This window comes from Thermobia domestica, chromosome 5 (assembly GCF_964235325.1).
Source record: "Thermobia domestica chromosome 5, izTheDome1.hap1.1, whole genome shotgun sequence".
NCBI classification, from domain to species: Eukaryota; Metazoa; Arthropoda; class Insecta; order Zygentoma; family Lepismatidae; genus Thermobia; species Thermobia domestica.
In genome coordinates, this window is record NC_137458.1 from 28,369,898 (window position 1) to 28,395,803 (window position 25,906).

The 25,906-nt window shown below is 35.3% G+C and overlaps 1 protein-coding gene across 1 annotated transcript in view; it reads left to right on the plus strand.

Annotated features, from left to right (window-relative positions):
- Window positions 1-2,372: 2,372 nt before the first annotated feature.
- The window catches only part of LOC145684611 (uncharacterized), a 98,062-nt gene continuing 74,528 nt past the window's right edge, over window positions 2,373-25,906 (plus strand). Inside the window, exons 1-2 of the mRNA XM_081756998.1 lie at window positions 2,373-2,747; window positions 14,833-14,930. Of these exons, the coding sequence (XP_081613124.1) occupies window positions 2,675-2,747; window positions 14,833-14,930 (171 nt within the window). The 5' untranslated portion in view covers window positions 2,373-2,674. The remainder of the gene's footprint in view (window positions 2,748-14,832; window positions 14,931-25,906) is intronic.

Below are 25,906 nucleotides of genomic sequence, written 5' to 3' on the forward strand. Positions count from 1 at the left end.
GATTTGGATTCTACATAAAATTTCCTTTAGTTTGATGTATATATCATCGTATGTTTGTGCATATTTAGGTAAAAACTTCTTTGAAATTCTTATAAATGCTTAAAATTCCAAAGAGTTGCTACTAATTTTTCCATTACTGTATATATACAGTAAAAATGTTCCTATAAATATGGTTCAGATAATGCTCCGTTTCAGAGATACAGGGTGTTCAAATGTCGAGTCCCTCCAACGCTCACTATGGGAAAGTGAATGGAAATGTTCAATATTACAGGAATAATACAATTAAGTGGAATTATGCCTGTGCAAATACATTGACACAAACATAGACAATGAAACTAATCAACATTTGAGGTTATTGGGGTATCAGTATTGCCAACCTAGTACGAAGTGTTGTTTTTAAATAGTACTAGACGTATTATGATTGCGGATATTAAAACGTTCCTAAACATGGGGCACTGTCTTCGGAAGTTTATGTGTGGTATAAACTAACGCTTTGGCCTCCATCGAATACCTTTCTCAATTACTTATCTTTGGAAACATGCAATAATTGTAATATATGAACCGTTGTTTACTATTGTGAGTCCTTAAAAGACTTCACACTTGGATGCCTTGTCTTTCGAAAATGAAGCGGAATCTGCCGCTCCATGTTTAGAAACGTATTGATGTCAGCAACCATATGCTAACTTGTGGACGTCTAGTGCTATTTGAAAACATAGACCTAACACTTTGTACAGAAAGGGACACTTCTGAATGATGCACTTTTGCCGTAAATTTCCATATGGGTGTACCATCCAGTAGTGTCCCTTACTGTTCCTGGTTGATAACACTGACAACCCAATAACCTCAAATGTTGATTACTTTCATTCTCTATGTTGGTGTAAATGTATTGGTACAAGCATAATTCCACTTGATCGTGTTATTCCACTAATACTGAACATTTCTATTTTTTCCATAGTGAGCCATTGGAGGGACTCGATATTTGAACACCCTTATCTCGGGAACAAAGCGGCATCGGACCCCTGTTTATAGGAACATTTTTACTTATTTGGATGTTCGCAATCACCTCGTGCAATTTGGACATGCATTTATGTTACACCTTGTATACATACAGGATATAGATAGATAGATGAAGATTTTACTCATCGCTAGCTGAAATCACAGCATGGTCTTTTTTTTCCTTTGCTTTTTCTCCATGTGAACTTTTTTCCCACGGTTAATTAACTTTTCCTGTAAGGAATTCAACAGCAATCGAATAGTGATGCGACAGTACAGAGCATAAATGTTGCTTCTTGCCACGTGGCTTTACAGGCGTTAAACCGGGAAGTATATCTCTCAGGGGCAGAAGGTAACAGCTAATAAATATTGAAAGAAGAGGTACAAATTTGTTTATTATTGTTATTTTAATGTAAAGTTATTGCTCATTTGTGGTACTAGAAACTGCTGCTGTTACTTCTTAACTAACTTCCAATTTATCTAGCAGCATATGGAACATGCTCTCAATTCCAAGAGGCTGATTTTATCTGTCCTTTCAATAAAAAAGAAACAGAGAAATGATAAGCATTAAGACGCCTAGCGAAGGTTATTGTCGTGTGCGATATCTATTCATAAACATTCACTAGAAAATCTTATGTTTTATTCATAAGAGATTGCCTTGTACTACAAAGATGAACACTTGTTGCATCGCGGGGAGATTGGAAAAGAGATTTAGTTACGAATTGTTGGGAAATCCAAAAAAGAGTACCCAAGCCTTATCGGTGCTCAGAATTGAGAAATTACTTCCTAACATGGAACTTACTGCACTTTCTGTATTTAAAAGGAGGAGGAAAAAAAATCAGGAAACGATTTCCGTAAACAATGAATTGGAGTTGACCGAGATGATTGGCAAACAACTGCAAGTCTGGTCAGTGTAAGGCGGAAAAATCCTAGTGGATTTACGTAAAAACCTGAACAGACGTTTCCTATCATAAAACTGTTTTCTCTTCCACAATTATCAAAGATTATGTGATGACGAGTGTTTGTAGAGCCTGAAAGTTTACGTTTCGTCTAGGTGACCGCAATTATTCTAGTTTTAAAAAAAGAAGAAAAGGAACTTTTTTTTTTTTAACGTCGCGCGCTTGTCTTGCGTGAATACTATAAATGGTGTTGCCAAGGTAACCTCAAAATCGATCCATTAAGGAAAAAAAAAAGTGGAAGGATCACCAGTTGCTTTTCTTTTGGAAGCCTCACTACTGCAGCCATCAGGCACACCAACCAACACGCGCTCTCGTGTTCACGCAAACCAGTGAGCACATGCTAAGTTTGGTTTTAAGTAACTGCCTTTCGCCCTTCGGTTGGAGGAAGTCCTTCCTTCAGTGAGCATTCTGTGAACGAACCGATAGGTTGATGTTTCGCTGTCTTTCAAAAGTTTTCAAGTATCAAGTCTCAAGTTCGCTCAAGTTATCTTCTAACAGAAACTTCCTTGTTCCTGTTTATAAACTAACAGACTACATATGCATAGGGACCAATATTGGAATTCAGGAATTTCACAGAATTCAGGAATGTCAGGAATTTTAAACATAAAGATAGAAATGTTTAAATTTGTGAAATTAATATTTCTTCTTCTTCTTCTCATCTGAATTATTTAACTTTCATTACATAGAATCACAGTTTTTTCTGTGTGTTTAGGGATGTCAACATGGAAAACCGTAAGGCTAGAAAAGTCTTGGGTTGCGGAATTTGCGTTGCTGGTGCCCTTATCCTAGCAGTAGGTGAGTTAATAATATTTGTTTCACAATGTCACTTCTTTAATTTGCTGGCTAATTAAATTTAACATGATTACTTCACTTTGCATTATTCAACAATTATCGTATAATAATTACTAGAGCAACCCACAGTACGCTTTATTATTTTTTTAAAAAATAATTATGCTTTATCTTTTAGCAAATTATACTTTATTATTCTTCATTTTAAATTTGCTTCTAAAAACAAAGGAATGAAAATATTACCATATTCTAAATACAGGGTGTCCCACATAAATCCGCACCATAATCCATAATAGCATCACGCACGAGATTCAAAAATGAAATGAAATGAAATCTGTAATTTTTACGTTCCACGTTTATGCCGGCTAGGCTAAAGGAGGCGGTGATGATGAAAAATGAATGAAATGGTGGAACGAAGAAAGTTTGAGAACTCTGAGAAAACCCACGCATACGGTGTTTGTGCACCACAAAGTTCACTTTGCGCGAGTTAAGCTCGAACCAAGGACTCCATGTACCAGAGGCGAACACTTTACCACTGAGTCACTGCGGACCCGCATGAAATTCAAGTAACACTTTAGCAGCAATAATGAACTAACATTGAATAGACAATAGTAACGTTAAACAGTTCCTGTTTATAAGAGATACTGGAAGTGGTGTCCATGGGCATCCTGGCATCGCTGACCTCGTTTGATAACGTTACCAGGAACACGCTGTAATTCTGAAGGCGTGATGTTGTTAATTTCTCTTGTAATGTTCCACTTAAGATCGTCTATTGTGTGAGGATTGTCAGCATACACTTTGCTTTTCAGTGTGCGCCATAAATAAAAATCACACGATGTTAAGTCCGGGGACCTTGGGGGCAAAATGTTCTTTGTTACCACAAGCGCTGATTCAACACATAACACATTGCGACAACTCAACAATACGAGCGTCTCACAACAACTAACACACTAATACACTCAACTTTCCGATAAAAGGCAGTGTAGTCAACTTTAGAGACAGTGTTTTAACCCCACAAGCAATTTGACTAGAGATGATTAACCGGTACGCGAGGCGTACCAGTTTTATATGAAACACCCTGTACCTTATCTTCCGACTATTTGTTAATAATTTGATATACATTACAGTTTCTTTTTCATAACAATAAACTGAGATCAAATCTGTTTATCAATATTATAAATATATATTTTTTTTACGGTGGTAAAGTAAATTTGAAAGATAGTATACCCTTTTACAAGGACTACACTGCAATAATAAGAAAGTGATGCTTAAGAATGACAACCTAATTATTTATGTCACTTTCAACCTCTTCATCTGCACCATCCCGAAAAGACTGATCGATTACAGATTTCGGTTTGCATCAAGTTTTTCGTGTCAGTCACGATCTTTAAGAACTGAAGCTCTTGGAGGATAAAGGTGGTATGTAACAAATTGAATATGATGGGAAAATTGACTTTCACAACTTTGTCCGTTAACATACCACCTTCAGCGTTTCTAAAGGACTCACCAAATAATGTGCTAGGTAGCATGAGTAGCATATAACACGTGCATGAAAAGCCAGAATGCAACATTTCGAAAAATGTAATATAAGACCTTTATCCTCCAAGCGCTTCGATTCAAACTTCAGTTGAGCGTATAATAGTTTCTCTCAATTCGAGCAGCTGATGAATTGCTTGGATTGAAAGTAGGCATTGAACACGAGAGCGTTAAATTTTATATATTGGAATATGATCCATTTATATTTTTAAATTCTTAAGTTTTTAAAACTTCAGCACAGATATGTAAGAAAACAATTTTTAGTATTTAAAGTTTCCATTGTTAATATACATAGCTTGTCATCTTTGCTGGAAATAAAACTTAAAATTAAAGTAATAAAATTAATTCCTGGTTACCACAATTAGACAAACAATTAAGCAGGCAGTTAAATTTCCAAGAATCATGCTTTAGTATTTTACCTACCTATTATACTTTTTAACGACTTCAAGAAAAGGAGGGCCAACTTTCTACAAACAAAACAAACTGGCCATTGTGTGTCTGTGTCATACATGGAGAAAATGACCGTCTTTATATATATATATATATACAGGGTGACCCAAAGTAGGTATACACCCCTGCATTGATCAAGTATAACATTCTAGCTTAGCTTAAGATATACGCGTAAGTAAAAACACATTAAAAACAAATAATAAAGAAACTAAGTCTACCTGATGAATAACAATAAGAAATGATACCAAAAGCAATGAGTTGATCAGTACGGGACTGTATATCTACTTTTGGGCCACATTGGGCACGAAGTAGCTCAAGTGGTAGAGCGTTGGCTTCGCATTCGGGAGGTCGCGGGTTCGAATCCCGCTGCTGACTGGGGTTTTCCAGGGTTTTCCTCAGTTCTACCAGGCAAATGCCGGGATGGTACCTACTAAACAGGCCCTGGCCGATACCTTCCCAAATCCTTTTCATTGTTGTTGTTAGATATCCAGTATAAAATGGCCTCTGAGCTGTATCTGGTGTTTGTTAAATATATATACAGGATGCACCATTTATCTTGATTGACCGGTATAAGTTCTAAACTAATGGACAAGAAACGTTGACATTTTGTGTCATGCAAATATTGGCAGGGGGACATTGTTTGGCATCGTCTGTGATACCACAAGGATAACAGTGTTGCCAACCTAACTAAAAGTTGTATTTTTTAAACGGTTCTATGTTAGTTTATTACATATTTCAAATCTGCATGTAAATCGAAAACACATAATACTATCTTGTCATGCAGTATCGCAAACTTAGGATGCTATACTATCATAAACATTCAAATTTTGATGGTCTCTACAGCAGTAATAACTTAAATGGGACTGACAGCGCAAGGCATCTCTAAAGTAATTTAGTGTGTAATACTATGATCATGATATGAAGGATTTTGAATGAATATGATCAAGTTACAAGGGATTGAAAATTTCATTTCGAAAAACGTTTAGGTAAGTACGGTACCTCATCGAATTGCATATTTGGTTATCAATGGATGTGAAGTTCACAATGTCGTTTACAATAATTTGATGTCTCAAACCGTTCTCAAGATATGGTAAAATCTGTTGAAGTTCGAAACACTGCTTAAAATTATTTAGTTCCCGAGAATTTATTGTAATTACACTTACCACAAAGGTATAGTAATGTTATAGAAGCAAAGTAAATAAATAAATAAATTGTTCCCACAAATACGCTGTATTAAGCAATATATCAAACTTTAATATGTTTTTCATGTCTCCCGAACGGTTGGAGATGTCAAATTGCTGTAAACGGCATTATGATCTTTATGTTTAGTTAAAATCATATACGTCATTCAATGTGATACTTAACTAGACGCTTCTCCGAAATAAAGTACTTTGAAGAAAGTCAAAATTTTCAGTTCCTTGTAAGTTTGTTTCTAAAATTTGAAATACGTCATTTGATTACCGTAGTATTCGATATAAAACCACTTAGGTGTGTACTACCCCGTTAGTCTCACTTGCGTTGTTATAATTGCAGCATTCTCCAAAATTTGGTTGTTTTTCGATGTTTGTGATACTGTAGCATTCTTAGTTTACAACGCTACATGCCAAATGTTTACAACGACGCTGTATGGCATCCTTATTTACAGTGGCCCAAATCTATCTTCAACATTGTTGGGACGGATAAGATAATCCATCCCCATCTTTCTTTTTCTCATAATCCAGATCCAATACTTTTTCTTTTTTCTTTTCTTTTATTATTTATTTATTTATTTTAGCAATGATCAAAATATTTTTGAAGTTGAAAAACAATGTTGTAGAGGATCAGGGGAGCAGAATTGTCTTCAACATTGGGAGGCGGATCAATTTGATTCTTATTCTGGGGGGACATCAATTTCATCTCACTTTTCTTTATGGCAATCGGACACAAATCATCACATTTCTCCCGCCCAAAAAACGCATTTCAAATCTAATTATTGGGGGACAGTCCCCCCAGTTACAAGATTGGAGGGGAAATGTCCCCTTCATCTTCCCGGGATTTGCGCCAGTGCTTGTTTAGTATGCACTTAGTAGGTCTTTAGAAACAAATAAGGCATTATTATTCTATTCACACTGATCAAAACATTAAAATACTACGTAGTCGAAACATTGGGCGTATCTATTTTCAACAGAAAACTAATTTTAAACTTAACAAAACCAATAAATCATTAAATTGAGAACCTAGATCAAGTCTAGCACTTGCTTGTCCATCTTCCATCTTGTTGTCGTCAGTTAACAATACATTTATTTATTTATTTATTTATTTATTTGTGTGTATGTGACTTTTGACAATCCCTTAACTTAACTTGGAGACAAATCTCAAACATAACATTTACACAGCAGTGTGAAACATGACAATGGTTTATCTGTCAAAATTTCAAATTTGTAAACTTTGTCGCAACAAAGATATAGGTGCCTAAAAATTAACTTTTATTGTAAAAAAAAAAAAAAATCCGTTTTTGAAACACTGTAACTTGTGAAGAAAGCAAATCTCAGTGTTTATTTTATTTTATTTTATTTATTTTTTTGTTGTTTTGCTTTTTATATAGTACAGTTAGGTAGCTACATACCTCAAACAATTAATTCTGAGATTACATTTCTTCTTGGGGTGACATGCCTTCGAACATTGAAGATTTTTCAATTGCGATGTCAACTGTTTAGATTGATTTGGGCTACTTTACATACACATTAAATTGAATATATATTGTTCATAAGGTAGGCTATTCTTTCATGAATTAATTGGTTTTCGTTTCATCAACCTGAGGTTTACCAGGTTTGAGTAATGTTAGTTAACGCAAACCTCTACAAGTTCAAGAATCAGCACAGCTTGTCAAACAAAAATGGCTGCTATCAGAGTTTAAAAAAATAAAATTATTATTTTTTTTTGGATTTTTTAACCTGTATGAATTCACAAACATAAAAAATAATTTGATTATAAAATACTCAAGCAACCAACTATTTTTTTTTTCTCTGGTACAGAATACTTGATACGGACGAACCTCTTGGAATTCTTTTCGGACAATTTTCTCAAAAGCAGCGCAGGTGATTTTCTTCCTGTTAGATAAGGGAAGTGGCTGCTTGAAAATAAATGCCAAATATATACTGGTCTACGCTTTCTTTATCTACGAGCCATATTGTTAGGAAGAGAAAAATGTAACTTTTGGAATGTGCATTTTCATTGTCAACGGAAGTGACGAAATTACGTAACCCATCCATTAAATTACTTGACACGTTATTGAAGAAGGCAGCTCTGGAAGGGACAGATAAAGAATAAGGAAGGTCAGGTTTATCTTCTAATTTATTACAGCAGAGAGGATGAATGTATCGCAAAACTCAGTCCATACATCTTCTTTAATTGCCTGTTTATTATAATGACTTTACTATCTCTCTTTAACTCTGTGTATATGGTTTATATATGTGCAAGAGAGAGAGAGTAAACGAACAAACATAATTTAGAATATTTAAAACTATGCTAAACAACTCACTAAAAGCACTGTTTTCTTCCTAATGTTTTTCTTTCGTTAATTTCTTTGGAAATAATTCGTCAATTTGAATGCAGTTTTCGATAATATAGAGATAATTTCGTTTCTCTTTGCAAGAAAACTGTATTCAAATTGGTTCAACTACTCAAAAGCTATTGTCACAAGAACATGTAAGAGGAGTCATACAGCTGCAAACTCTGAAAATTTGTAGATTTGAGCGGCTCGAGGGAACTAATGGTAAGCGTCACTTCCGGTAAAATTAAGGGATTGGGATTTTGAGTTTAGCGTTCTTTTCAGCAGCGAGGCCATATGAGACGTGGACCTACTGATTAACGTGGAATCCGAACCACATGAGCTCCCACCGGGAATCGAACCCGGGTCTCCCCCGCCAAAGGCGCGTATGCTGACCGCTTAGCCACGAAGGAGCTCTCCCGGTGATATTGATTTATTAAGTGGAATGGGTTAGGATTGAACTACGCAACGGTATGTAAGTAGTTTAATTTGCGAAAGGTACGTTTAAATTGCCGGAGAAGCTTGTTTGACATGTCACTGCATTGAATTGCGTAAGAATGTTGAACCTTCTTTCCCAGTTTATTCAAAAGTTAGAAAACGTGACATACCATTATGTTTCCCCGTGCTGCTCATATTTACCGTAGCTTATATAACATTATATTAATAATATAGCAGCATTATAGCATGTAACACCTCAAACGATGCAATGTCAAAATCATAATCTACAGAAATGAAATATTTAAGTTTTACGTCCCGCGGTTATGCCGGTTAGGCTAAAGGAGACGGTGATGATGAGAGATGAGTGAAATGGTGGAATGAAGAAAGTGGGAGAACCCCGAGAAAACTCACGAGCACGGTATTTGTCCACCACAAAGTCCACACGGCGCGAGCTGGGATCGAACCAGGGACCCGAAGCACCGGAAGTGAACACTCTACCACTGAACCACTGCGCCCCCCATAACCTACAGACTTCAATATGTGTATGTTCACGTATAACTTCAACATAGATGCACCGATTTTCAAGATTCTTTTATGTTTGAAAGAGTATACCTTTCTGGTGGTCTCATGTACGTAATTTTCACGGGGATCTAACAATAGTCTTTGGAGTTAAATGATGAAACTCCTCAACGGCTGATAATATTATTACCATAATTGTATGTAAGATCACGCATAATTTCGACATAGGTGCACTAATTTTGTTGATTTACTTTTTGTTTGAAAAAGTTTACTTTCACAGCGGTAATTTATATTTTCTTCTAAGAGGTTTATACAAATAAAATCGTACGGTAACCTTTGTGTTCGTATTAGCGATTCGACCAGCAGTATAGAAGATCGAGAGGACGGTAGCCGCGATTTACTTGTCAAGGACATAAGGGGATGGATAGCACGGATAAAAACCGCTGATAAGAGATCATAACGCTTTAGCAAGACACCAATAGTACCGGCAATATTGCCAAGTTCACAAAACGTGAAAACCGTATGCAAGATAAAAATGAAACGTTTTATCTTGCAGAGGACTGTACATTAAAATTTTTCGTGAAACCCTTTGTTTTAAAGAAAAGACAGACATACTTTTCTTTTCTTTTCTTTTTCTTTTTTCTTTCTTTCTTTCTTTTTTCTTTCTTTTTTTCTTTCTTTTTTTACTGTATCAACACGTGTTTATTGTTCTGGTTTGGAAATTATGTACGATAAAATACTAGAACATTGTGATAATTAATTTAAAATGTAGTTTAACCTTTCGTGTACTGCAACCACATATGAGGCGATAGTTATATGTAATTAAAATTAATTGGAAAAATCTCAATTAAATCTTCCGAGTAAAAACTCATGTAGAGTGATTTTATTGATGGTCTATTCTTGGTTCCTGTAACAATAACAAATGACTCACTCAGCCTTCTCGGCGAAAAAGACATATATTTTTGTGAGCCAATTTAGAAAACTTTTTTTTATTCGTACACGAAAGGATTAAATGTTTGTTTGCAGCATGGAACAGAAACTTAATAGATTTTTCAATCAAGACTGGAGTTATCATATTCATCCTCCAAAAGGACGTCACCAGTTTGTTTGAATGCAATTTGTGTTCGACTTATACAGAAGACATTTTATCATGCAGTATTTTTCGATAGTATGAAATTGTCATATATGTATCCATTATATTGCACACTGGCTGGCTAAAACACATACGCTCACTGTCGACAGTAAGTTTATTTCGGTTTTCCACATTTATAACATTTATTTTACTGAAAGGCGAAAGGGAAAGTCACCATCCAAGTATCATTACAACTGGTTGCGGTGGGTAGATCACTAGTCATTGAGAGACGGAAAAAATGACAGAGTATAAAATAGTTTTTACTTAAAATAAAATGTTGATACATAATTTCAGTAAGATTGTACAGAATGCGTACGGCAGAGTTGGACCGTACACCGTACGAGAATGGCAAATTACCGTATTTATACCGTCAAAACCGTACGTCTGACAACGCTGCGCAGCTCGAATATGCGACAGGCACTGCTGATGACAGGAAACGTGTGATATTGTTGGATGAGTCATCATTCATCTTATTTCAAACCATAGGTCGTGTTATGTGAGGTGGACGCCACGATCCGCAGTTTCTCAACTCAACCGAGATACATGGTGGCGGTGCTGTGATGTTGTGTGTCGTAATATTCTATGTTTCAGTGGGTCCTGTGCTGATCCTTACCCGTCGCATCACAGCCTGCGATTATGACGCCATTTTAGGAAACCATATGCATCCTGTGGTCCACATGTTGCTTCCGCGCAATGGGATTATATTCCAGGATGATAATACACCCATTCACCCATCACCAAGGACATCGATATGAAGTTGAATGTCTTGCTTAGCCCGCCGAATTGTGGACCTTCACATAATTGAACACCTATGATCCGTTTTGGAGACATGAATCTGACGCAGATTTTCGCTTACAAATTCTACTGTAGTTTAATTTGTCCTGTTTCAACCCTCCTTCCTAATCTAGTGGGTAGAGCGAGTGAGTTTGATACAAAAGCTCTCGGATCGAAAGCACTAAAGTAGTTGAGATCCCACTTTCAACTGTATTTTTTCTATGTCTCGGTCTATATAATCAGCCTGCCGACAATCAACCATTTGTTTCATTTCGCCCTGGTCATTTTGGAAGGTAATATGCAACAAGCGATCCAAATAACATCCAAACAACGCATGGAAAATGAGTTTCTTTTCTTTTATATATATTGACAAAAACTCTCCTTAACAGATTGAATCCAATATCTACTTTGTATTCCTATGTCTGAGAGATTTATCTTAATATTATCCTCCCATCTGCGCCTAGATCTTTCTAATGGTCTTCTTATGATTGGGTTTTCAGCTAAAATTTTAAAAGTGCTCCTATATTCTTCCATTTTGGCTACGTGACCTGCTCTCCTGAGCCCCCTAGATTTAATAACTCTAGCAATGTTTCGTAAATGATATAAATTATAAAGTTCCTCATTATGAAGTATCCGCCATTCCCCATTCACGCTCCTTTTGGGTCCGAATATTCGTCTTACAAGGAGACTTACGGAAGTGTCACTCACCGATTTGAATGAAACTTTGCATACTTGTAGAACATCGAAAAATAATCGACACGTATTTTTTTTTTCGTTTCGGCGATGGTGAAGATTTAAGGGTAGAAACCACCTTTTGAACGTTAGGGATGGTCTCCAAGCATAGACAGAAAACAATCATTTAATATAGAAGAAAACATACTACCAGGGGCGGGGTTAGGACAGCTGATTCAGAATCTGACGTCAAAATTACAAAATTCAAAATGGCGGATCCAATATAGTGATTACAATTACAAAATGTCTTCTAGTTGAAATTCTCTGCAGTTAGCCAAGAACAATTGTAGTTGGCAGGGGTTACTACGAGAAGGTTGAAGACCGATTTGAAATCCCTTTCTATTGATTTGAAACCCCTTTATATTAACGGAATGCTTGATGAAAGTGAGTCTCTACACCTCTCCCTATTCGGGTGCTTATGTATAGCGAGTCCACTCGCCTCTCACTATGTCAGAACTTCACATATCCTCAATTGTTATAATTATGAATTTATTGAGAAAACTCTTCACAGTAATGATATTTCGTAAAAAAAAAGTTGTGTGATGCATAAACATTGTTTATACCAAGTTCACCTTATTACAGCAATAAATGTGACAAATCGCAAAATGCAGCACAATCTTCTTCCAAATAACTGTTTTTGTATCACGCATATCTAATAATATTTGCAAATCTGGGAGATAAAAACTGATTATGAACCAGTGATTTGGATCTAAACTATATTATTACGGAGATGTCAATTTACGTTATAGTTGTGGAGGACAATATCAGTAAAATGTCTCAAGAACTTTTTCCACGGTCTAAAGCCGAACACATCAAGAGGCTGAATCCTACCAGTTGTTAGTGCCGAATTGTTTCTATTTTGAGGTACTCTTTTGTTCCTAAAATAGGTTGAAAATTTGATTAATTGTGACCACTCCACGAATCTAATAACAAATTGGACTTTGCATTAGACGCTGGGAGAAAAATCTCTTGAAACCATGATCCCACAAGACCTGATGTTAATTTTCCTGAATTTAATGCTTTCACAAGGACATTTTCAGATTAAAAGATGTTGTTTTGGACTATAGAGCCAAATGTTCCATTCTTCTCCTGCAAAATAATTAACAACAGTGATAACAGAACACCATTTTCAGAAATTAAAGGCTGTATGGTATAGCTCTGAGTCATAGATTTATTGACTGTACCACACTTTCTACTGTTTGTATCTCTGTAAATGCTATAGTAATAGGTGCAGAGACTCACAATGGGTACATAAAGGAATTTCAAATTGATCTGCAACCTCCTCGCAATAATCTCTGCCAACTATAATTGTTCTTGGTTAACTGCAGAGGATTTCAAACCAGAAGACATTTTGTAAATGTAATCACTATATTGGATGCTCATTTTGAATTTTGTAATTTTGACGTCAGATTCTGAACCAGCTGTTCTAAAACCTCCCTGGCAGTATGTTTTCTCCTAAATTAAATGGTTGTTTTCGGTCTATGCTTAGAGATCATCCCTAACGTTCAAAGGGTGGTTTCTACCCTTGAATCTTCACCATCGCCGAAACAACAACAACAACAAAAAAAAAAAAAAAAAATACGTGTCGATTATTTTTCGATATTCAACAAGTGTGCAAAGGTTCATTCAGATTGGTGAGTGACACTTCCGTAAGTCTCCTTGTTAGTATTTTATTCTCAACTACTTTCAGTTTGTGTTCTTCCCTCAGAATAAGCGACCATGATTCGCAACCATGCATCACAACAGACATAATTATTTTTTTTATATATTTTAAGCTCCAAATTCTTGGACAAGATTCGCGAAGACAAAAGATGTTGGACCAAATGATAACATGAATTTCCTGCTTTCAGTCATGGACATTTAATTTATCCTTGAGTATGGTTTCCGCCTGTTAATTTTGATGCTAGATATTGAAAGCATTCACTTTGTGGACAGTATTACATGATATTTTAAGTTAATCATAACTTGCAGTATTATGGTCATAGTGAATTTCCATGTATTTGGTTTCTTCTGCATTCTGTGTCCCAGCAGGCGTTTAATTAAGCCTGTGCATTTTTTTTTTGTATTATCCTCATATTATCCATCAGATTGAAACTATCAGCATAAACCATAACCTAGTAAATGCCATTCAGCTCTAGGCCCAGGTTGCCATCTTTAATTTTCTTTAGTCTATAGCGTATTATAGGGAGCTGGCTTTAATGCGAGGCTGAGGAATTCAGAGTTGATTGACAGGTGCCCCACCCCGTCACCAAGAAACGGTCACTCGACGGTCCTGGGCAGGGTTGCCAGTGCATTGTCAAAAAATTCACCTAATACTCACTTAATTCAAAGAGTTTATGCAATTATGCAATCCCTATTGAAGATCCCTGTATACGTGGACACACGCAAATTAGGTTCTGATAACAAATGCTTCAGTTTTTCTCCCTCGCTCCTTCGTCGCACTGCAGTATGGCCTTCCTTATTACTTCTCTAGCTTCGCTGTGTATAGTTTGCCCTCTCTTACGCTGTGAAGCCATTGTCAAATGAATAACAAGCAACAAAACCGCAACCATAACAGCACACAACAAATAACCAACTCACACTCTCTTTAGAATGACATTCATATGACAATTTTTTAACCCTCGTAACGCTGACATATAGAAGAAGGGTAAGGGAGTATTGCAAGAGTCAGGCAGAAAAAAATGTTGAAAGTTTTCCCCCTTTACCTCAGTCCCCGCTGGTAAACAAGCTAGCTCCCTATAATACACACTAGTAGTCCCCTTTCATTTTGTGGGTCCCTGGCTTTTTGCCAATCCAGTCACCCTGCAGTTACCCACTGTCCGTCATCTCTAAAGAGTAAATTTAGATAAATTCGGGTTTTCTTTGTGTGAATGGATTAGTAAGCATATTATTATTATTATTATTATTATTATTATTATTATTATTATTATTATTATTATTATTATTATTATTATTATTATTATTATTATTATTATTTTCAGGTGTGATTCTAGGAGTAGAATTCCCAAAGTATGTCATCCATAGAGTTCATGAACATATCTGCATATCAAGTCTTCACAGCAGAGATTTTCCACAGTGGGTAAGTAAAAGCATAATCACATTTCTTCCATGGCAACTTCTAAGAGCAACTTAAGTTTATTTTCATGATGATAAAACAGTTTATAAAGAGGGAGAAGTATCGAAGCTTACCTCTCATTTCCACCTTTGTACTATTAACATGTAATAATTACACGGAGAATTAAAAAAAAGAAAAAAACATATGGCGTACGTAAAAGCATGTCTTACATTGTAAATCCTGTGGTTTTTGGCCTTGACGTAGGTTACACCCGTATGTAACATACTGTAGCAAATGTATAACTGAAGACGTATCTTTTATACGTATTTTCCGTACAAGCGTTCCGTATATACGTGTTTTCCGTACGAAAGAAAAAATGTATATAAGCGGTCAAGATCTCACATACAAATGAACGTATGTAATATATAGCTGACGTATGTAACGTAAATATACGTATGTAATATACGAAAGCTTGTTGGATGTTAGACATCCTGTAGCCGTATGATGTAACATCTAAGCGGAAAAAAGGGCAGTACATATGTAGCATATAGATAATGTATGGTCCGTACAGATTTAAGTAGTAAATATATGTAATCCGTATATTTATACAATATACCGTGTCCGGATAGCAGGTTTTTTTCTCAGTGCAGTATTGCCAACAGATCACTTTAAGAAAGTAGCTAAATGACGCATAGGATCTACATAAAAGTGACCAAACTTAGCTAAAATTGTAGCAATAAAATTTAATAATAAAATAAACAAAGTTTAGTGTACTAACTTAAAGTGTACGGTAATATTCTTCGTGATATTTAGAAATCAAACCTTTCACCGTTCACATTTAAAGTATTCAGGGTTCGTTTTTGCTCTCTCGTTGACCAGAAGTACTAAAATATCTTGAATTCTTTTTTCGTTTCCAGTTATCATGGTGATGCTATCATGCTATCTATATCGGTAGCATCCATAAAGTCCACAGTCTAACGAGGAAACCGATTCAAGTGTGACACGAAATTGTGGACGAATTTATGCGAGAACGAAGTGCTTTTGTGTACAATTTAACCTACTAGAGAGAGAAAAACCCTCGATCTTAACTGTTCCGGAGATATGGAGGATGATGATGGAAGGGGAAAGCTGGTGCTCCGATATTTTGCGAATTTTTGAATTACAAGTAAAAGTGACTTATTAAAATGAAGAATTCCTTCATTCACGAAACTTTAGTTATACGTCACCTTAGACATAAGAGTTACAAAACCGAAGAGTCCATAAAAATTCTAGGGGAAGAACGTTTTGGAGGGGGAAGTCGAAAATAACGGAGTTCCATTGTTGCCTGAAATAGGGGTGTAAGGTCGTGTCTATGTATAAGTTTCTTGGTACGCTGAATCGTATAAAAGTATCATCAAGTCAAATAGAATGAAAAATGTAAAAAATGGTAGTCGTCCGAACGTACCAAACATTTATAATTTCTACAATTATTAACCAATCGGAACGAAAAATGACCCAAAAGTGTTTGTGCGAAAATTGTACGATCGAATCGCCCTTGATGATATAGGAATAGTGTCGGATCGCTATTTCATAATTAATTTACATTCTTTAGTACATAATCACTTGCAAGTCCCTGTTTTCCGCATTATGATTCTACGCATGGCGAAAGTCAGGCTATAATATTAGCGCAATTAGTGATTCCTTTCTTAACGTCAATGAAGTGTGCTTTACTGGAGCCCGTAATGGTGTTAATATCGTTTCACAATGTATGTTCTTACGTACGACAGTATGAGGAACTACTTTACTTCGTGACATCTGTGTTGTTTACATGCATCAACTTTATGTGATATACAGTTTATCAGGCGTACATGTTTTCGTTTTTTAAGTGGAAGATACTATTTTTATTTATTGAGTCATACTTTGTGTTTTAATATGTCACGCAACTACACACTATCGTACTTACGTTTGTAAAAATATGTGTTTATGTTTCATATGATTTGATTTGGTTTTCTATAGCGCTTTTGTACAAAATATGACTTTGTATTTTTGTGCACATAAAATAACGTCTCTATTTTTTTTGGCAATATAATACATTTTCATACCACCTTTTCTCATTTTCTATGAACTAAAGACATGATATATTATCAAGTAATATCATAAAATTTTGTTCTTCGTGTCAATGGCGTTCGTTGTTCCTCATAGCCCCTTCTTTTTCTGGCCCCGGGTAAAGGCTACATCACTCACCTCAACATTCACCACCACTTTTATTCACTCTGGTGCATCTTTCTTAACGTTTGAAATGCAATTTTCAAACATATTCACTCGCAACATAGCCGAAAATCCACAAAATATCAGAGTGTTATCTTTCCCCTTAAAGCCTCTATATTGGGGATGGGCACGAGTCGAGCTAAAATTCGACTCGATTCAAAACTCGAAACGAATTCAAGTCGAGTTTCGAGTCGATTCAAAGGTAATTTTCTCGAGTCGAGTTTCTAACCGAGTCACTCTTTTGAGGTCGAGTTTCGAGTCGAGCCGAGTTTGAAAAATGGCTCGCTCGTTTAACTCGTTTTAACTCGGCTTGAAATCATTGCCTCATTAGACTGGAAATCGAAAGCTATGAGAAACGTAAGCAGTAATGTGGAATATTTAGTGTTGCTCACGAGGTGAGACACTGCTCACATCTCGCCTCGTCTCGATTAACAAGACGACAATGGATTTTTATAACGAGACAACCTCAAATGCTGTAAGCACTAACATAAGTATATACTGTAGCTCTCATCACCAAGGCTGAGACCTGCACGGTGAAAGTTTTGAGCCGAAGCAGAAGCCAATCCGTGTAGGATGTTAACCGGCTTAGCTTGGTTCAACTGAGCGAACAGCTCGAGCCGGCTTGGTTGAGATGAGGCACCGACATGGCTCAGATAAGTCATCGTCTCGAGCCGGCTCGTTTGGGGTGAGCCATCAGCTCGATTTGTTTCGGCTCGTGTCGGTTTGGATGGGTGGGCTGTTGGCTCGGCTCGATAGGGAATCAGCTGTGAGCCGAGCCTCTCGAGCCGTTGAGGACCCTAAACCCGGACCAAGCAGTTTTGAACATGTGTGGCCGGCGCCCTCTTAACTTTTAACGATTTTTGATTCGAGCCCGGATACTTGGTTCTCCGGAACTCAAACCCAAAACCTCGTGAACGGTGTTCTTGCCTCCTAGACTTCACGACTACCGAGGTCAGCAGTCAACTAGTTTTTAGTACTCAGATACAAACCACCTATCTTTCATATTTATACGCGGTATTGTTCTTATAATAATAATAATAATAATAATAATAATAATAATAATAATAATAATAATAATAATAATAATAATAATAATAATAATAATAATAATAATAATAATAATAATAATAATAATGTTATAGTAGTAGTAGTATCATTGGTAATAATTATATTGACTATGTAGATACTTGAAGAAAACCCTTGAAACTACACACAGCATTTGGCTCGATTTGGCTCGTTTTGGGTCGACTCTACTCGAAACTATTGAAATTTGAGTTGAGCTCAAAGATGTCTCTTTTGAGTCTTGTCGAGTTTCAATGAAAACGCGCTCGAACTCTCTCGTGCCCATCCCTACTCTATATCTCCGGAACGGTTGAAATAGAGGGTTTTCCCCTCTAACAGAATTTATTGTTCACAAAAAAGACTTCGATTGCTCATAAACTCATCCAAAATTTCGTGTCACACTTGAATCGGTTTCCTTGTAAGTCAAAAATACACTCGAAATAAAATGTGCACAAATTAGCTACTTGACATTAAGTATGGGAAAACAAGAATTTTTATAACCCCAGGATTCACCCCTGGTATATATCCTTGGTACCAGTACTGCGTTTGGGGTGGTTGGTGGGCAACCCTCAATAAAAATAATAATATTTTTATTGCATACTGGAAATTACAGATTGATCTGCCCACTTACAATTTCCATATAATAAAGTAAAACATGAAGGTAATAAAAATAAACATAATATAAAATAAGATACAAATGATACATGAACAGGAGAGAAGAAAATACAAAAATCATACATAAAACAAACATACTCATACGGTGTATATTTAAAAAAGTGGCACTCTTAGCTGATTATGAAATGATTATGCAACTGTCTTTGAATAACCCTAAAATTATATTCGAAAATATCAGTAACACTGACAAAATCATTGACCCTTATAAGATTTTATACAAAAGTGCATCATTGAGGAAGTGGATAGGTTTAAAAGTTTTCGGATTTCTTATATGATAACTGGCTGCATACAAAGTTATCATTGATAACACATTCAAGTTACCGTGAAGAATTAAATGCAACATTTTAAGATCCAGAATAATTCTTCTTTCAGACAATCTTAACATATCCAACGTTAACCAAACTTCATCCAATGACATAGCTTTATAACACTTAAACTTCCAGCGTAACCAAGCAAGAAAAAGGTGTTGAATCGTCTCCAAAGTACTAGATATATATAATATGTACTTCTGTTCCATATAATTGAACAATATTCCAGATGACTTCTAATGTTGGAGTAATAAAAAGTAAGGCAAGTTTTGACAGAGTTAAAATCTTTGGACATCCATTTAAGAACTCCAAGATTCCTTCTCGCTTTGGAAGTTATATTCTCAAGATGTTGTTTGGAAAGTAATATCCTGTCAAAACAATACCTAAATCTTTAATAGTATCTAAAATTCTAATTGAAGTATTATTTATATTATAAGTAAATTGGATTTGTTTTATTCGTAATACTCACTGAATAGGTTTTATTACAATTTAAAGGTAATACATTATTTTAAGACCAAAATAATATTTTATTATTTTGGAGCACCAAACAATCATCCAAATTTACAATAGTTTTGTAGATTTCGAGGTCATCTGCATACATCAAACATTTACAATCCAAATTTTCAGTTATATTATTAATAAACATAAGGAATAGAAGTGGTCCGAGATTTGTTCCTTGCAGAACACCGGAGTAAATGTTATATACATAAGAAAGACTATTTTTATACCTAACAACAAACTTTCTTTGGGACGAGTATGATACTAACCAGGCAATAAATAAAATGGAAAGATCATAGGATTTTAATTTATAAATTAAAATATCATGGTAGCTTATCAAAGGCTTTAGAGAAATCGAAGTAAATTACATCGATCTGACCATTACTTCTAGGAGTAGGAAGAGTATCAGGCATAAAACATGTCAAGTTGATTGTGGTTATCTATTTTTCATAAAACCATGTTGATACATAGTAATGTTAGGACAGACATGATTATGCAAATAATTATATATTGACTTATCAAAAACCTTGGGTATGATACTCAACAGAGAAATTGGTCTATAGCCAAGTCAGTTAAATTTTTGCCATTAGTTTTAGGGATAGGAACAACAACAACCATTTCCAGTGTTCAGGATAAACAGAAGTAAGCAAACTCCAATTAAACAAGGATGTTAAGACAGGCGCAATGATGGACACAATGCCCTTCAGTATGAAAACAGGTATACCATCTAAACCACAAGAGGATTTAGTATTGAGACTGTTTATGGCCTTAATCATGTGCTCAGTTGTGATAATAGAATAGAAGGATTTATTACCAGCTAAATTTAACAAGTCAATATTATAAAGAGAAGGACGCTTTTGATATATAGTCTCAAATAATTGAGTCCATGAATTAGCCAAAGTTTTAGGATCAGATACATAAACATCATCAACCATAAGTCCAGAGGTTTGGTTCATATGGCCTTTATTTTTGTTAACAAATTTCCAAAACTTCTGGGGTGAATGCTTTAAAGCATACTCCATATTATGTATATAAGCAAGCTTGGCCAAATGTAGTCTATCTTTAAATTGTTTACGTATATAGGCAAAGACATTATAATCTTCATTTGAACCAGTAAGCTTAAATCTCTTATGAGCATTTTCTTTAGCTTTGATTAATGAAATCAAATTTCTGGAATACCAAGAAGGATATTTCCTAGATTTAGGGCTATTTAAAGGTATATTCTTATCCACACTGGAATTTATTAAATTTTCTACAGCAATGACAGCAGAATTAAGATATGAATTCAACAAAATATTAGTCCAATCAGCTTAAAGAAGTTCTCGATATAGGGCTAAGTAATCGCCCTTATGATAAGCATAATGAGAAGGATTACCAACAATTGGAGTATTGAAATAAAAAGGAAAAAGTAATTTCAATAGGGTAATGAAAATTATTAGGTACAACAAGTTGGTTGGACATTCTTAGAAGCACATAAATTAAAATTAGATATTACCAAGTCTAAATCAGATACATTAAGATTGATATCATCCATAAATGAAAACAAAATTTTAGCTTTACATTTAGAACAATAATGAATACCTGTTAAGAATTGTTTCGTAGTCCAATTCACTTTAGATACATTATAATCACCAATCATTAAAATGCCATAGTGTAAAATATTTATTTTATTAGAAAAGGCCTCAAAAAATTCACTAAATACATTCAGGTGGAAGTTAGGATGAAAATATACACAAAATAATAAAAATATTTTTTTCCAACTTTTCTCGGAAATTCTAGACAAACACTTTCCTGAAAAAATTCAAAATTAGTTTGCCTGACTACTTTGATGTTTTTCTTCACTGCACAGACAACACTGCCACCTTTCTCACATATATGAGGTTCACAATGTCTATCCGATCTAAAATAGGAGTAGGTGTCGGGAAAATAATCATTACTATTATAAGTGTCACTTAACTAAGTCTCAGTGACAGCAATAATATCATATTTGCAGTCTGCCTCAGAACTATAAAACTGTTTATTTTTAGTTCGTAATCCATGTACATTTTGATACCATAACTCAGTGTTCTCCATGACGAGTCCCTATGCTTTCATTCATTTCTTCCATTTTATTTGTAACTGTTTCTCTCTTTAGTTTTCCATAGGACGGAGCAACTAAAATACCTTTAGGCCAAATTTCTGGATCACTTATAACATTATAATCAAACTCAATGTGAAATGAGGAATAAGAGTCATATTTATTTTTAAGTTTAGCACATTTGACAGATTTTACATGTTCATTTAATAATTCTTTAATATCCTCAACAGAAGTGGTTGGGCTAAATCTTATAACAAACAAAGCCCTTTTCCTTGCATTAGAGACCAACTCTGTTTTAGTATTACCACGACCATCAATTCAATTTGCGTAAATTATTCTTTACTCCCATACCAACGTTCGAACTTTGATTTAAGTTTACACTGTTCTTATTAACAAATTTGCTTTTCATTCTTCTTTGATTTCTCGAAATTACTTCAACCCAACTTCCTTCCGAATTATCTTTCCGAATAGTCGCATCTGATGCCTGATTTACACTTACAAGCGGTGGAAGGCTATTTTCTTGATCCAGTTCTTTAACCAGACAGATTTGTTCATTTTCTAATTGCAATTTCATATTGGATAGATGATCGGACATAACTATATTCTGTTGTAAAAGAGATCTCAACTGATAATTTTCATCACGTAGGAAAGTTACATTTCTTACATTTAACAGCTTTTTGTCTTCCGTAAACTGGAAGATCACAAAATGAACAATTTTCTGCTAAGGGTGGCATATTAAAAATATGACAAATAAAAACTACATTCATCAAAAATAAAACAAAAAGTTGAACTCCGCTGACCTAAGGAGCAAGACAAAAAAATCGCTTCTCAGCATTGCCAGAGGATGTAAAAAAGAAAAGACCTCACGATCCTTCCTATTCATAAATATGAGGACAGACAGATGGAAACGTCCCTGCTTAGCCGCTGAAAGGCCTGCTGGACGGGAGGTTCGCTTCCGTCCAGCAGGCGGAGGCCGCAACACACAGTCACTGCGACATACTGTCACAGCACCGGTTGATTAACTGCCTTCAGAGTTAACCAACCCCACCAGCCAAGGATATGAACTAGATGTAAAATATAACTGCCCCTTCTCATGCAGTCACTGAGTGACGTGGCTTAGTTGCGTCACTGTTTGTGAAAAGACAGGCAACCGACAGCAGGTACAGAGCCGTAGCTAGAGATTTCGGCGCCCGGGGCGAAGTAGAATTCGGCGCCCCTACTCTCAACTTACCAATCATTATATATATATATATATATATATATATATATATATATATATAAACAAAACAGCTTTTGTTATTATTGTTGTTATGCTATGTTGAATTTTTATTAATCTTCTTGGAAACACCATCGCAAAAACCAAACGCGATCATTATGTACCTTTTTCAAATAGGGTCTAAGAGTTGTTTTCAAGAGTGTTATTTTGGACTTTTTTGTTAAACTTGTTAAAACTACCTTTGGTTACTACTAATACTACTAAAAGTTACTACTATTTACAACGTTTCGTACTAACGATAAGAAATGAAATTTCAATACATTTAGACTATGTTCTTTTAATCGTTCGAAATGGGTGACAGTATTAATTGCCAGTAATAATTGTAAACTATTTAATTTTATTCTGTATGTGACGACATCAATAGCATTTTAATTTCGATCTTTTTACGGTAAAAATATTTTGTGAAATGTAATGGAAATTCAGAAGGAGCCTTCTTTGTGAATTTCTAAATATTGATCGATGGAGATGAAGAATATGTTCAATGTTTGTACTTAAAATCCAAAATATACTTTGGCTACTACATATGTCTGAAATTATAGTAATTATTTAGTACTTAATTTCTTAATGAACGAAAGTTCCGAATTTAAGGTACTTATTATTAATTAACATATTAAAATACACTAACACGTACATATATATAAAGAATGTGTGTATGTAGATAGATAAAAACATCACACAACTAAACACGTATGCACAAAATAATATACTGCGATACAAAAAGTTTATGAAAAAATGAACCCAATAAATTCCTCCAAATTGGAAGCATTTGATATGTCAATGGAATTTTAAAATAAATCATAGGTAGTGACTAGTGTCTGAAAAAGTCGAACTTCCTTGGGATAAGCCCCTATTCTACAACTGCTTGAAGTTCGAAAATGTTATTGTTCCCCTTCGTTACCTTTATTTTTAATATTCCCGCGCAAGCAGCAGCTTGAATGTCCCTTCACTCTTCTCACTTTCATACCTTCATTCTCACCATCGCGCACTGGGCCCAAACCAGGCAATTCTCAGCAAAAACTCGAAAAATGAAGTAAAAGATTGACTTGATATGATTTGTTATAATGAAAGCTTAATAGTGTACACATAAGATAGTGTGCAGGAAAAGAAGTGATAGCAGTTTACAATGAACTCATGGGACGTGTAAATTTGGTTATCCGCCGAAGCCGGAGAGGCGCTGCTTAGCGACAGAAGATAGGAAATTGACTTTGAATGCGACTATTCCTACATTGCGTGTAGATATTCAGTGGCTGGTAAACATGGTGACACGACCGACATGTATGTATCGTTTTGTATATTTAGAATGTTGATGTGATGTGTAGTCAATAGTCATATTTGCAATGATGCTAATATCATTATCATATCCCTATGATAATCTCCTACTTAATATCATATTTGGAAAATGCTGTGATACTGAAAGCATATAAACTATGGTCAAGCGATAGAATGGCATTTTAGTAGAAAATATGGCATATACGAATGTCTGTGATTTTTTAATATGCCGTAGCGGAAACATTGTTCTTACTGTATGCAAAGAGAAAACCTGCACATATTTGCACTTTTGGGAAGTATAGCGCATGAAAATGTTTGAAGAAAACCGCATTCTGGATGCAATGCTGCTTTTGAATTTAGCTGGGATGAATGTGAGAGTAAGTGTTAGATTATTAGACGTGTGATCCCCATGCATGCAGTGACGAAGTTGAATATAGGTCGATTCTGAGAATTTTGCCCCCAGACCTCGTTGGGTGTTTCGCCTCCAGAACCCATCTTGTTTCCAACATCTAGTCATACTTCTCTGGCATTCACCAACAGAACTAAACTCTAGTCAAATATATTTGATTATTGGTGGTGACATTTTGAAACGCCAATGCTAAACAATCTATGGACCATAAGGTAGAACCCTATTAAAAATGGTGTTGATCAATTTAGTATTGTGTTCTTTTGTGATACGTGCACAGAAGTGACATTGGAATCAACTGTAATGAGCCTCCGCTCGCTCCAGCTGAGAATGTTCCAATCAAGCCCTGAAATGAGCTCAAGTAATGCACGATGCAATATATAAAACAACCTGGACAGGTTACTGATGCTTGTAAATCATAACATGTTTAATATATCTGATAATATATTCATATCGAGAACTTGTGATGAGATAATTTTTATGTATTGAAGCGTCCTTGCATCTTCATTGTCATAACGAATCCTCCACAACTTTGAAATAATTTTGAGAAGCAAGAACTTTTCTTCAATTTTATTACTCTTCAGTTGTAAAATGAATAAGTACACTTTTTCCTCGTAAATTGCCAAATCAAAGCATATTGCCCACGCGTTTGTTTATGCCAATCATATAATCTGTTATATAATTTAGGCGCGAATATAAGGAATAGACCTATTTCCTTTTATGATGTAAAACACTATGCTTTTGATGAAATAATGTCGAAATAACATTATTGTAGCCACTGCACACACCGAACTAATTGGTTTTCTTTCAATTTTCTGTTTCATATTGCGAATTCTTATTTTTGCCAAGAATTCAGTGCTTTGGCCCCACTGTGCGTCATGATTAATCCGATTGGGTAGATAAAAAAAAAAGTTTTGAACTAAGCAAACTCATCGCTGTTAAATACCGAACACGACTTTTGATTCTTTCTGATTTTAAAAATGCTCCTGCATCAGTGGCGTATTTAAGGGGCTTCCGGGCTTAACTTCCTCCCGAAATCTTACTTATTATAGTAAAGTATATGAAATATCTTGCAGAATTTTCACATTTTCAGGCAAAGCCCAACCCGAAAGTTAGCAAAGCCCCCGAAACAAAATCGTAAATACGCCACTGTCCTGCATACACTATAAGTCATTATTCGGG